At 50.1% G+C, this 13,669-nt stretch overlaps 1 protein-coding gene across 4 annotated transcripts in view; it reads right to left on the bottom strand.

Moving 5' to 3' along the window:
* The window catches only part of LOC111145705 (spectrin alpha, non-erythrocytic 1), a 60,207-nt gene that overhangs the window by 34,933 nt on the left and 11,605 nt on the right, over positions 1-13,669 (bottom strand). For all 4 annotated transcript variants that reach the window (XM_022500833.1, XM_022500834.1, XM_022500835.1 and 1 more), the window contains exons 2-15: positions 12,894-13,133; positions 11,657-11,782; positions 7,737-7,877; positions 7,485-7,631; positions 5,605-5,738; positions 5,291-5,435; positions 5,055-5,209; positions 4,386-4,521; positions 3,057-3,158; positions 2,073-2,210; positions 1,608-1,718; positions 867-944; positions 572-727; positions 141-345 (exon numbers count right to left, since the gene is read on the bottom strand). In XM_022500833.1, the coding sequence (XP_022356541.1) occupies positions 141-345; positions 572-727; positions 867-944; positions 1,608-1,718; positions 2,073-2,210; positions 3,057-3,158; positions 4,386-4,521; positions 5,055-5,209; positions 5,291-5,435; positions 5,605-5,738; positions 7,485-7,631; positions 7,737-7,877; positions 11,657-11,782; positions 12,894-13,130 (2,011 nt within the window). In that variant the 5' untranslated portion in view covers positions 13,131-13,133. The remainder of the gene's footprint in view (positions 1-140; positions 346-571; positions 728-866; positions 945-1,607; positions 1,719-2,072; positions 2,211-3,056; positions 3,159-4,385; positions 4,522-5,054; positions 5,210-5,290; positions 5,436-5,604; positions 5,739-7,484; positions 7,632-7,736; positions 7,878-11,656; positions 11,783-12,893; positions 13,134-13,669) is intronic.

The raw sequence follows: 13,669 nt of genomic DNA, 5'->3' as shown, positions 1-13,669 counted from the left end.
TAACTCCCACCTGGGACATGAGCCTGCGTACGTCTCCGGGCCCCCCTTCCCTGGGTGCTCTAAGTCCCTGTACTTAACCGGGAAGGGACATGGAAACCCCCAGCATTCCTATCACAACCCAGGGAGACACCTCCTCTCACCTTTCAGTTCAGTGGCTTCCAGCAACTTCTTCCACAAACTGATGACCTCATTCATCCGAGCGGCTACCTCATCCTTGGCATAGTGGTTGACATCAATGAGCTTTTGCCCCGCTTTCTCCAGGGCGTCAATGCGGCTCTGGTTGGCCGAGAGCTCAGCCTCAAAAGCCTGATGCTTCTGTACTTTTCCTTGTAGGTTGGATGGGTCCTGCCAATAAAAGGAAAAGGGAGTTCTATCTTGAACCTGAGCATGGTCAAGCTACCCTGCGTTACCTTCATACTTCTCTTATTGGCAGGGGGTGGAGGTAGAAAACCTCCTACGTTAAATAGTGCAGTTTTGGGGATTCCCTATTTCTTTCTTTAGCTATAATTTATCTGAGAGCTGCCTTTAGCCTCCTAGCCTCATGCTACACGGCAACGCTGCAAGACGTTACTTTATAAGCTTCATCTGTGGCAGTTTTCATCTTCTCGTTGACCCAGCTCTTGAGCTCATCCGAGTCGCGGAAAAACTGCTGCAGGTGGAAAGAGTCCGCCAGCTGGGCCCGGCGACACATGGCTCTCTCGTGAAGGGCGTTGCGGCGGCTCAGCAGCTGAAAGACAAGGAGCCACGTGAATCTCTGCTTCCTACTCCCCAGGGATTTCTGGCTCAAGAGGCGACGTGGCAACACACGTCCCAGAAGGGAGAACCGGGGACTGAAGGGAAGGCACGTGGGGAGCCCCGGAACGCACCGCATCTCGGCGGGTGGCCACGTCGTCCATGGCGTAGTGGTTGTTCTGAATCAGCTTGGTTGCAAACTCATCCAGCGCCTACGAGGGAAGAATCGGGGTTCCTCGCTGGTAACCACATGGTGGCACAGCGTGGCCTCGTAATTACTGACCAGTCACAAAACACTAAACCCTAGCACGGGTCGTTTCTCCTTCACTTCTGAGCGTCTGCCTGACGTATCAGTCAGAGACAACACTATCGCGCTAGCTCCCTTCTGGACGGGCGACATCTGCTGTAGGTGACGTCCGGACACGTCTGACAGGATCACACAAGGGGCACAACAGGTCAGCGGCCTTCCAGTTCCTGCATCTAAGAACTGTTTTCAAGAGGAAAACCTCTTCCACTATTTAATTTATTTTTTGAAGATTTTAAATAATCTCTATACTCAACGTGGGACTCGAACTCATGACCCCAAGATCAAGAGTCACACGGTCTGCTGACTGAGCCAGCCAGGTGCCCTGAACTCTAACTACTCGCAGTGGAAGTGAAACGTCAGTGTGGAAGTTGACATCACGACAAGATCACGTCCCGGGAGCTACGGCAGGCCTCCTGCGAGGCCAAGCTCCGCCACCACGGTGAGGGCTGCTGCGGAACCCTGTCTCGCGGGTCCTCTGACGCATCTGCCCAGAAACCCTCGAGAAGAGAATGGACTCTGGGCGGAACCTGAGGATCACCCAAAGCTGCGACGACGAGAAGGGTCTTACTGTGATCTTTTCCTCCTGGGCGCTGAGGGACTTCTCGAAGTCCTCGTGTTTCTTAAGGAGCGCCTCCACGCTGTCCAAGGAGTCCCCCAAGTCTTCGTTCAGCAGGAAGGCCTGGAGAGAGAGACCGAAGTGCTCAGAGGGACGCCCCCATCCTTTCAGCCCTTAAGGCTTGGGAAGCAAAGGAGAGGGTGCCTGGAACACGCAAACAGGAGATTCTACAGCTTTTAAACTCGCAAGATCTCTTCCAGAAACCCTAACACCCTTTAGATTCCCTCAACACTAATCTAATAAGAGGGTGACCCCCGAGCCCGGCGGCGGGAGGCAGGCCGGCAGCGGCGCTGGGGGTCCCTCGGCAAAGCCTCCTCTCCCGATTCATAGCCGCAGCGCCGGAGACTTCCTGCCCGAACCAGGCCGGCCGCCCCAGCAGCAGACGCGAGGGGGGCCGGCGCGGCACGCGGGCCGTACCTCCTGCTTGCTCATCCAGTTGTCCACCTGCTCGGTGTCGCGGTAGAAGAGCTGCAGGTCCATGCACTGCTCGTACTGCTGCCGCCGCAGCTCCCACAGCTCCAGCAGCGCCGCCCGCTCCTCGGCCAAGACGCTCAGCTGCGGCGGGGGGGGGGGGACGGGACACGAGGGCCGTGAGGACAGGGCAGGCGGCCGCCCACCCCCACGCAGAGATGTCTAACCCTCACGCTCATCTTCAGGCATGTTTTCAGGGTGGCAAAAGGGGGCGAGTCACAGGCACTTGTGTCAGCCACGTCACGGGAAAACACGCAGACCCTGAGTGGCGTGCGTGCTCACGCGAAGCAGGACAGGGAACTCTAGCTCGTCTAGAATTAGTTTACTGCCACGTTATCAAATGACGTTAGCTCAAAATGCTAAGGCAACTTCAGGTGGCAGAGGAAGGGCATCTTTCTAAAGGGCGGGCAGTAGAAACGGAGTCAGGGGTCTCTGCGGACAAACGTCAACTGGGTGGGTGTCCCATAAAACACGGGCAGTGCGCAAATGCCCCAGACGGCATTTTTAGGCCCCACAGTTGACAACAAGTGTCTTTGGAACGTCTCTTCCTAGTCTGCACAATCTTAAAACATCACTCTCCGTGTTCCTCAGCTATCTTTTACTCCAATCCCGTGGAGCGTGGGAACTGCGCGCTTACACGTGTCAACTAAAGAAAGTGGATTCCTCTGGCTCCACCGCTAACGTGGGACTCCACTCCCTGCAAAGTCTCCTTTCAGTAGGAAATGGGTCACAATTGCCCCAGACGGATGGGACTTTCCGCCCCTGATGACAAGGTCTTCTTTCTCAGTCCCTCAAGGAGCTGCCCCTGCACTTCCTGGCACAAGCTCTGGGGAAGCTTCCCGCATGCACACCATGGCCACGCAGCCTGGGGACTCCAGGATGGGTAAGAGCTCTCAGAGCCGCTCCGCTGAGGAACCTCTCCTCGCTTACCTTCTCTCTCACTTCATCCGAGGCATAATGCCCAGCGGCCAGCAGGGCCTGTCCAGACTCATCTGCAGATTTAAAGCTGTCCTCGTGAGCGTCGATCTCACCCTGCAGCAAGAAAAGGCACGATGTATGCCAGCAACACAGAAAACAAAGATGCTGACTTTCACACAGACGTTACAAATCAGGATATCCCATCTCCATTGAGGAGCGGGATCAGCAAGGAGGCCACGCTCCCTAATATCAGTCTGGGTTACCAGTCACAAGGGCACCATTTGCTGGGAAGTCTTTTTGCCATTGACTTCTCAGGCCACCTCTGTCCAAGCTTGTCACACTGCCATACGCTCAAGGGGTCTGAGCCCCGTCTTCTGTTCCACTGGGGTCTCTTTGCCCTCCTTGTGCCAGATGGGTGGGTTTAGGATTTTATAGTACCTGGTAGGTAGCTGCTTCCCCTGGTCCCACCCTGTTCTTCAAATTGCCTCAGCTGTTTTTGAGGTTTTTTCATCTAAATCAAGTTTAGAATCAGCTTGTCTCACTCCAGAAACAAAGATCTACCAGGTTTCTGTGTGGAACGGCACTGGGCATAAAGGTCCTAGGGAGAATTTTTCTACCTTTACAAAAGATTGTTCCAGCCACATGAGAGAAGACGTTCCCCTTTTCTCTTTCTTTCTTCAGTCTTTCAACAAAGCCTAACTGCCTTCTCCACAAATGTCTTCCAAAACTTTTGTTAGACATATTCCCAAGTATATTATACTTTCTGATACAATTATAAGTAGCATTTTTTAAAAGTTATGTTTCTGTTGCCAGTATATTTGACATTCATATATTGACTTTTTTGTATCTACCACATTAAAGCCTCTCAGAAGGCTTAAGATAATAATAATTTTTACAATCCTGTTTCATAGTGTCTTACAAAACTACTCAGGCATTCAAAACCTTTCTAGGTAAACCTATTAAGAGCTCATAAAACCAGTTTTCTGTGGAACATAGCTTAGGAAAAAACCAGAATAAGAAATTTAATTACACCAAATATGAGACTCAGCATTTAAATGAAGACACCTTTGAAGACAGTACGTGACTGATGCACAAAACGGTTACACCTCCATCCTGCCAGGGCAAGGCCCTCACTTTTCCAGACCAGCTTAATCTCCGGACATTTAGCCCGCTTCGCCATCTGTGAGAAGCAGGCAGAGCCAGTCTCCAAAGACAAAACCAACAACAATCCCGTGGTGAGAGTCACCTGTGAACAAAGTTTCAGCCACCTGGCTGTGAGAGTCCCATCCTGATGCCTTACAAGCTAAGGCCTTTCCTTCCAGAAGATGTTGGAGACGCTACCTTATGCTCCTGATGCCTGTCCAGCAGGGCTTCCGCCCCGGCCACGTCATTGGCGAGCTCATCTGCATTGATGAGGGCTTTCATCTCAGTCACCCAGCTGGTGAGGTCTCGGAAGTCAGCAAGGAATCGCTGAAGCCTAGAGAAAACCCAGGTAAGTCGTCAGATGTTCCTAGTGGAGAGCCTGGATGAGAAATGCCTTTCTTAAGCTCTGAATTCTGTCCTCAGACAACCCTAGTCCTGGGATACAGAGGATTCTTCAGTCTGACCATAAAGGAAAGCAAGAGAAGTTATGAAATCAATCCTTTAAATCAATCCTTTAAAATCTAGGTTGTGTCCATTACTGTGCTTCCCCAGTCTGGTCCCTTCTCGCCAACTTCCTGGTCATTCCCCAGTTCCAGCTCTGGTTAGGAATTAGCAGACTTTCATTTCCTAGTCATTGATTTACTCAATTTTAATGGTATATTCCACTGGTGCCCTGATCACTAAGGAGAGATTCCCACTTCTACTAGTCATAATGCAGCAATATGAAATGGAAGGATATTCACAAAGTCATAAATACAACACACACACACACACACTCTCTCTCTCTCTCTAGAGTGGCCAGTCTCTAAACAAATAGGTCATAGGTAGGAAAAGGCCCATCGCTGAGCCTGGGGAGAGGATTCCCACCTGTAGGAGTCATCGAGGCGGGCGTGTCTCTCGGCGGCCAGAGTCCGGATCTGCTCCCAGTTGGCGATCAGCTCCTCTCGCTTCACTTGAATCTGCGCGGCGCTCAGAGGGTGGGACTGCTGCAGGCGGTCGGCCTCGGCGCACAGGGCTTTGACCTGGAAATGCCCCCCATCAGACTGTGCTCACAGCCCGCCCCCACCGACGCTAACTCAGGCATGGCTGCTTTCCGAACCTACCTTGTCCTCCAAAGCAGCAAGATCTCTCTCCAAACCCTCGTGCTTCCGCAGCAGAGCCTGAACGCTTGCCAGGTCGCGGCCAAAATCATCAGAGGCCATTAACTGCTCCTTTTCCTTAATCCAGCTGATCGTCTCATCCACATCCCTGTGGAAGGGAGACACCAGGGCAGCCACTTACGGCGACCGTCTCGAGCTGGGGATGCCGCAGCGGGCCAGACCCCGGGCGACTCCAGCATCTTCTTGGCACATGACATATCCTGGACCTGGCCCCCCAGGTGCGTGCCCGCGCTCCGCAGCCCGCCCCGGCTCAGTACCTGTTAAATCGCTGAACCTCAGCTGCCCCGAAGAGCTTCCCCTGTCTCTGCAGGGCCAGTCCCTTCAGCCGCTGCCAGGCCGCGTTCACTTCGTCCTGCTTGGTCTTGATGGTTTCCTCCTCGGGGTGCTGCTCCTACATGAGGGAGAGCAGAGGCCGGCCTGGGTCCTGAGCCCCCAGCTCCTCCCAGTCTCTGCCTCGGCAAACCTTCATCTTTCCGAAGAAATACTGGTATTTTGTGTGAAATGAAGCCAAGCTTGTATAAAACTAGCTTCCTGGGGCACCTGGGCGTCTCAGTTGGTTAAGTGTCTGACTCTTGATTTCGGCTCAGGTTATGACCTGGGGGGCTTGAGTTCGAGCCCCATGTCAGGCTCCACACAGCCTGTTTAAGATTCTCTCTCTTCCTCTCCCCCACCCTCCCCTGCTGGCTCTCACGCTCTCTTGCAAGTAAATAAATAAATAAGTAAACACAACTGGCTTCCATTTCGTCTTACCTGAAAAGGGGAGAGACACTATCTATCCCTTGGAGTAGATGGTGAGGCCATAAAGCAGCAGAGGTCATCAGCACCAAAAACCTTTACACTGTAACAACACTTCGGCCGCTGTGGGGTGGCCTCACCAATGTACCCATGCCTGTCCCAAGTGCTGGGAAACCTGTTATTTCGAATGTTTACGAGCCCATCACGCGTTCCTGCCCACAGACGTGATCTTCAGGGTCTGCTCCCCGCTTCAGACTGGAGCTCTCTTTAAAAGCATCCTTCCCCACCAACCACATTTTTTAAATAAATGTGGTTTAATAAATAATTAATTTAATAAATAAATTTATTTAATAAATTTAATAAAAATGTTTTTGTTTTAATAAAACTAACACATAAAGTAACAAATGAAGCCTTTCAGGGTCTGGGATCCATCTGTGAGATCTCGGGCTTGGCCTGACCACTCTTCTCAGCACAATCTGAGGGTGCCCCGAGGTTCTGGGGCAGGGGGTGGGGGCTCACCGTGGAAGGTGAGGTATTTCTGAGGAATGCTGGCTCTTCATCTGGCCAGAGAGGGAACAAGTACCAGCCCTGAAGCAGATCCATACATTAGAGATTTAGAGCCCAAATCAAGCTTCCCTGAAAGCAAAAACTCTAGCTCCTGCCGCTGGCCATCTGTGGAGCGCTCTGACCCCAGCTGCAGACACAGAGGAGACGACGGCAGCTTAAGGAGCCGGTGCACAGGCAATGGGGAAAGGTTACATTATCCCCTCTTAATGGCTCAGAGCCGCCAGGGGAGAGCCCATTCCTTACAGGGTTCCCCAGGCTCCCAGGAGAGCAGGCAGGCGTCCGTGGGTGTCTGCCAACCCCCAGAAGCTTTCACCACCACACCCTCATCTGGGAATCCTTGACACCAGCTGCAGCGACCCAATAAAAGCAGCGCCAAGCCCTACCCGAAAGTGGGTGGAGGCAGCACATGAACTCTGCCCTTCCTGCCCGTGGCCACGAGCTAGAAAGCAGTTTCTACCTTAGGAGTAACCAGCACTGCTGCCTTACTTAGATCTGAGCAAAACGCTCAGACAGGCTTACCGAACCTCGCTCGCTCAGAAACCAGGGAAGTGCTCATCGAAATTTTCTTCTGGGGCCCCCTGGCGGGCTCAGTGGGTGAAGCTCAGGTCACGATCCCGGAGTCCTGGGATCGAGCCCCACATCAGCCGCCTTGCTCAGCAGTGAGTCTGCTTCTCCCTCTCCCACGGTCCCTTGCTTGTGCTTCCTCCCCCCGCAAATAAATAAATAAAATCTTAAAAAAAAAGTTACTAAAAAAAATAAAACCCATAAAATTTTCTTCTGAAAGCATCGGAGAGTTATATTAGGACGTGGAAGCAGCACAGAGCCCGCTACCTACCTGAATGAGCTTGGCGGCAAACTGGTTCACCTCATTAACTCTTTCTTCATGGGCGGCCATATCTGTTTGAAACTCTTCAAATTTCTTCTGTAAAACCTCCACGTGCTCCAGGTCCTGGCCCAGCTCCTCAGAGGTCACGATCGCTTCCTATTCGGGGACCATGACAGAGCCAGAGTCACCGGCCGACACTTGGAAGCAACGGCGCCCAGAAATGCAGCTCTCACTCTGCAAAGCTTCGCCCGGGACATGTACCTTGTCATTGATCCAGTCCATCACGTCCTCACACTCACGCAAATACTGCACGAGCTTCTGGGCCTGCAGCAGTTTGACTCCCTTCTCCCGCATCTTCTCCAAAAGCAGCTCCCACTGGCGGTGCAGCTCCATCAAACGAGTCTGCGGGTTAGAAATCAGCCCCAGAGATCACAACCGTTTCTACGGGATCTGGCTCCTCCAGACTTCCCACAGGTCAGAAACCCCACAAGTCAGAGCTCAGAACAAGTCTTTCTAAAGATAATCCCCCCACCGAAAAAGATACTCCGCAAAAGGAGAGGAAACCAGAAGTCTGAGAACAGGAAACAGCAGACAGCGCACAGTGGTTCGGGAGGTCTGAAAGAACAAAAGAACTGACCTTCGCAGGTGGATTTTGATTGTGGTTTACTTCAGGGGATTATATTCAACTATTATCGATATTCTATTGTTTATAATTAATGTTCTTAGTAATGAGTCATTAAGTGGGATTCCTGGGTCAGAAGGCTACTGTGGAAGGAGAGAGGAGGAAATGATGTGGAAACTGAGCAGAAATCCCTGAAGTGTGTGCTCGGAATTTGTGGAGGGAAACAATGAAACGAGATCCTATGGGCACCATGAATGCAAAGAAGTAATGACAAGGCTCAAGTCAATAGGAACACCTTCATATAAAGTAGAGGGTGCCTGGGTGGCTCAGGTGGTTAAGCATCTGCCCTCAGCTCAGGTTATGGTCTCAGGGTCCTGGGATCGAGTCCCGCATGGGGCTCCTTGTTCAGGGGAGATCCTGCTTCTTCTGCTTCCACCTCTCTCTCTCTCTCTCTGTCACTCATGAATAAATAAATAAGATCTCTAAATAAAAAATAATAATAAAAGTAGAAGAGACAGGGTCCTGAAATATAATCAGCAACTGAGCTGGATTTTTGGCAGAAAAGGTTTTGGAACTTCTATGAAAAGAGAGTTTATGGTCCAATACTATCTCGGGTTGGGTTTACTTTCAACTTCGCCTGAGTGGCAGCCCCAGGCCCAAACATACTCACTTCCCAGCATCTTTGGGTTCCCATGGCACAGTCCTAGTAAGGACCCATCCACAACTGGGGGCACGTGATCACCAATTCCAGTTTCTGGGATGCTTTCCGGTATCTAATCCAATCTCAGTGTGTTGCCTCTGCCTACCCAAGATACTGGGAGTTTCCACCTAACACCGGCAGGCCAAAGGACAAACACATGGCAAGGCTGAAACACTCACAGAAGAGAAGTCCGGGATCCACTCATGGTTGAGACGCCCCTCCCAGCCGCCTAAAAACTTGAAAGCCGAGGGACAGCCAACATGGGTGGATCCTCTTAGAAACAAGGGTGTGCGGTTTCTCATGAAAGGAGAAAACAGCAGTGGGAAATAAACACTCACACAATTCACTTCCACCATGGCAGGATGCAAAGCCGCCCGCCAATGGGAAGAAAGTGAAAGGCACTCCAAGGTGGGGGGGGGGAGGGGGGGACACAGGCAAGCAGCAGCCACTCAATGCTCCACCTACTCGGATGTGGGACCCGATGTGGGTGGCGGTGACTATGGGGCGCCACGCAGTCCGGTACGGTGTGAAAGTCTAAACCGGCGACAGACAGGTTATCCAGGACGCAGAAGCAATCTTCACCCTCCACTCCTCGCCCCCATGAACCAGCCCCCCAACCGCTCTTACTGAGTTATAGGGCCAGGTAAAATGCCAAGCCAGGATCACCAGGGGAACTGTGAATCAAAGCCCTTTGCTCCAATTAAAAACGAGACCACTGAAGGGTCCCCCCAAAACCTCACCCTCAAGTCCATGGTCAGTCTCCCACAAAGTTCCCTTTCACACCCTCAGGTAAAGAACTAGGGCAAAGCCTGCTCCAGTACTGGAACCACCTCACATTCCTCGTGCGTCTGATCTCTGAAACATTGCAGGTCAGGGAGTCCAGCTTCCCCAGCGCCCTGCTGCCCGGGAGCGGGAGGGGGCGGGCAGGCAGGTGCACCTGGGGACCGCATGGAAAGCGGCCGGGGCGGCCCGGTTCTGGGGCATGAGCAAACAGCGGGAGCTTTCAGAGAAGCAGCTGGCCAAGAAAATAAGGAAAGGGGACAGAAATGACAGGGAAAATACAGGAAATAATTGTCAGTAGACAAAGGCGTGGACTGGAATTCCAATGGCCATCTACTAGCTGTGGGATTTGGAGAAGTTACTCAAACTTCTCAGAGCTTCCGTGTCTTCCCTTCCATACTGTGGGGATGGGGGTACCTAGCGAGCTTCTACTGGAGATCAAAGACGACCTGTGTCAAAATGGCCAAGTGTTTGCACATAAATAGCTACTCAACAAATAGTGGCTAATAGTACTTTTAAATACTACTTTAATAAGATCTCCAGGAGGAGGGTCGTCACTAACAGCTGAATGGAGTGAGTGTTGGGGTCTCCTCCTCTCCAGATTAATCACTAAAGTCAAACACCTGACCTGTCTCTCTTGTTTCCCTTCTGCCACCTGGTAATATACTACATCACCACGCACTCTGGAAAACAACTTCTATCAAGCAAATAATACAGCAGGCTGCTTTCATTTACTTCAAGATGGTGGACAAAACAGTGGGAAAACGAGCAGAAAGATACTTATATTTAATCGCAGAGACACATGGTACATATTTAATCGTGGGGATACATGTTAATTACCCAAATGGGTTGAATGTAATTAAATAGTTGGTCACGTGGCATTCAGAATTTACTCTTCTACTCACGTCATAACTAGTAATAGTTAATTATTAATAATAAGCCCAGGGCTGACTGCGAGTCTTCAATATGAGACTGTAGAGTGCATTAGTGCAAAAGAGAGACAATAGGTATTTATTGTTGAAAACCACTAGACCGGATCCTACGGGAATGAAAGCTCCACAAGGGTGTTGGGGAGGAGGGGGTGGGGCGTCTCTACTGGGGCTTATGAATGTAGCTTTCATCGAACTCTCCACAATTGCCTTGACTGGTAAGGGACTGCAAAGGCCAGTCCCTCAAGAGACCAGGCCTTTGGATGACAAAGAACAAGACACACAGACAGGAAGGAGATAAATCAGAAACAGGAAAGAGTATCCGGTTGTGAGAAACGAAGTGTGCAAACTTCATCCTAAAGAGGTCTGCTTTCCCTTAGTACCTTGGTACTGGAAATGTTAGGGCCCAGACAGATCAATTATCCGTGAACTGGAACCAAATGGGCCCAATCACACAATGTAAGGACGTTTGCTTCACAGCTGGCTGTGTCAGTCACTAGGTCACCGACCAACAGGTGCCACAAGTCACTGCTCACAGCTGGGCCCTTAACTGGCTTGGGGACTAGACCTCGGCAAACCACCTCCTAGGGCAAGTCACCAAGATCCAGACCTCGAGTTTTCAACAGAGAACTTTATGGTGTCTGTGATTAATCCTACTGATCTTTGCGTCCTGATCCCCAAATTCACCAATTTCACTAACATGCTCTCCCCTCTAATTACCATCTATACATTTAGGTTTCATTTATGTAATCTTCTTTAAAGTATAATCACATTCTGTTTTATAAAAAGAATATTAATTCCCCACTGAGCAGACACATTCTTGTTTACATTCATACTGAATCATCATATTACAAAGGCAAAACTTCACAAAGTCTCTTAAAAGGCTAGAAAAGGCTAGTGACTTTGGCTCAGGTCACGATCTCATAGTTTGTGGGATCGAGCCCTGTGTCGGGCTCCACACTCAGTGGGGAATCTGCTTGAGGGTCTCTCTCTCCCTCTGCCCCCGCCTCCCTCTCTTGCTCTAAAAAAAAAAAAAAATCACCAAAAAAGCTAGAAAAGTCTTTTTTAGAATCCCTAATTGGCACTTAATCCACATTCCTCCCCCAACCAGACCAGATGGCCTCCCGTAGCAGGCACGACTCCTACTCACCCTTATGGTTTCAGATGCAAAGTGCCCTTCTGAGATCATCAGGTTACCAGTTTCATCCAGTTTAACAATGGCTCCTGAGTTGGCCTGGACTTCAGCTTCAAAGGCCTGGTGCTTCTGAAGCTTGCCCTGTTGGTGGACACATGAGACACAGCTGCAACCACACGCCAGCCACCATTCTGCCCCACCCCGCCTCAGGTCCCCTTAGTTCTCCCCTCTTGAATCCCATTCCCTCTAATCACGGACACTCAGCATCCCCCCCCTTCCCCACAATTACTCAAATACTCTGACCTCATCTATACGACTTTTGGAAGCTTGGCCACTGAGGGCCACCAACTTTGCGCTATCTTTACTACCAAGAAATTAGCCTTTATATGGACATCCAATCCCTCTAGAAATACAGAATCACACCAACAATTAGCATGTACGATTTACTCCTGGATAATAATCCATCCACATTCACTCAGTATATGACACTTTCTTCTCTTCTTGGAGGACTCTGGGGGTAGTAAGAGAACCATGTGTTCCACTTGCTAAAAAAAAAGTCCTTCACCAAAATCAATGAGAAGAAAGGCTCTGTCCTTTTTTTAAAAAACAGCTTTACTGAGGAACAATTTATATCACAAAATTAACTTCAGTTACAATTCAATGATTTTTAAAGGCTTCTGATAAGACTTACCAGTGAGTTGCTTAAAGAGATGCCTAACTATAAAATTTCCATCAGCAACACTGTTAGTATGTCTTTCTCGAAAACTCATATTCTAAGAGCTCAAACCGGGCCACCTAGATGGCTCAGCTGGGCTTGGGTCATGATCCCAGAGTCCCAGGATTGAGTCCTGCTTCAGGCTCCCAGCTCCACGGGGAGTCTGCTTCTCCCTCTGACCTTCACCCCTCTCATGCTCTCTCTCACTGTCTCTCAAATAAATAAGTAAAATCTAAAAATAAAATAAAATAAAAATTCCAAGAGCTCAACCCAGACCCTCCCCCTGAAACCACCAACAGTTACAAGGCAGTGCTTTGAGAACCATCAGCTTGAAGCATCCAGAAAAGAATGCCCCCAAGATTCCATATACCTCTTCGTATGTATGTGGGCTTTTCAGAATAATGAGTTAGTCCTGCCTTATGTCTGATCTACCTTATTCTTGCTCGAGGTCATAATTAAATGACTTTTGTGTGACTTTGGGGCAAAAACATTTGAGCTCCTGAGTCCTGGCAGGAAACTCAGGGAGATGAGACGCACCTGCAAGTTGGTTGGGTCTTTGTAATTCTCATCGGATGCGATTTGTAGTTTCTCCTGAATCCATTTCTCCAGCTCCTCAGCATCTCTCTGGAAAAACTGGAATCGATAGGAGTCTTCGAGCTTCTGGCGCCGGAGGGTTGAGAGCTCCTTGAAGCGGTGGTATCTGTCTAGGACCTGCTGCCGCCTCTCCTGGATGTCCTCTGCTGTTTCCAGCACTTTGACCCCACTTGGGTCCATTTTCTGAAAAGACAGAATGCCCTGAAATAAGCACCACACAACCAAAGTGGCTTTGACAGAGTCAGCCTCTCTGAAGGAAAAGAATTACCAGAGAGCCCTGGCAGATGAATGAAAGGAGAAGGTAGTCCCTTCTCAGGACAGAACAATGAGCATTAATTCTAGTCCTTTGTGAAAAACAGCCATCCACTCGCTGCGACGGTCCCTCAGAGGACGCCTCACCAACACCACAGCCAAACCCAGAGAAACTGGGAGAACTAGAGTTTCCCAGCAATTCTACACAGGCTTGAAGGATTCAAAGGAAATGCCAAAGTGGTACTCAAAGAATTACTGAGAAATCCATTCGAAGGTCCTGAAACCTGGTCTCTGCATTCCACTGTGTGGAGATTAGAAAGAATTTACTCTTACTTAAATCAGTTTTTCTATCTCTCCAGAATTCAGCCTGTTGTCCAATGAAGAAAAGGGGAGGATTACAAAGTAACACGGTCCTTAACATCAACGAGACTTCACCTAGTCAGAGCCCCTGAGTTCCCAGTTATCGG

This window comes from Enhydra lutris, unplaced genomic scaffold (genome assembly GCF_002288905.1).
Source record: "Enhydra lutris kenyoni isolate GAN:26980312 unplaced genomic scaffold, ASM228890v2 scaffoldscaffold13, whole genome shotgun sequence".
Lineage (NCBI taxonomy): Eukaryota > Metazoa > Chordata > Mammalia > Carnivora > Mustelidae > Enhydra > Enhydra lutris.
The sequence above is the reverse complement of the archived record's forward strand: the minus strand, read 5'-3'. Positions and strand labels throughout refer to the sequence as shown.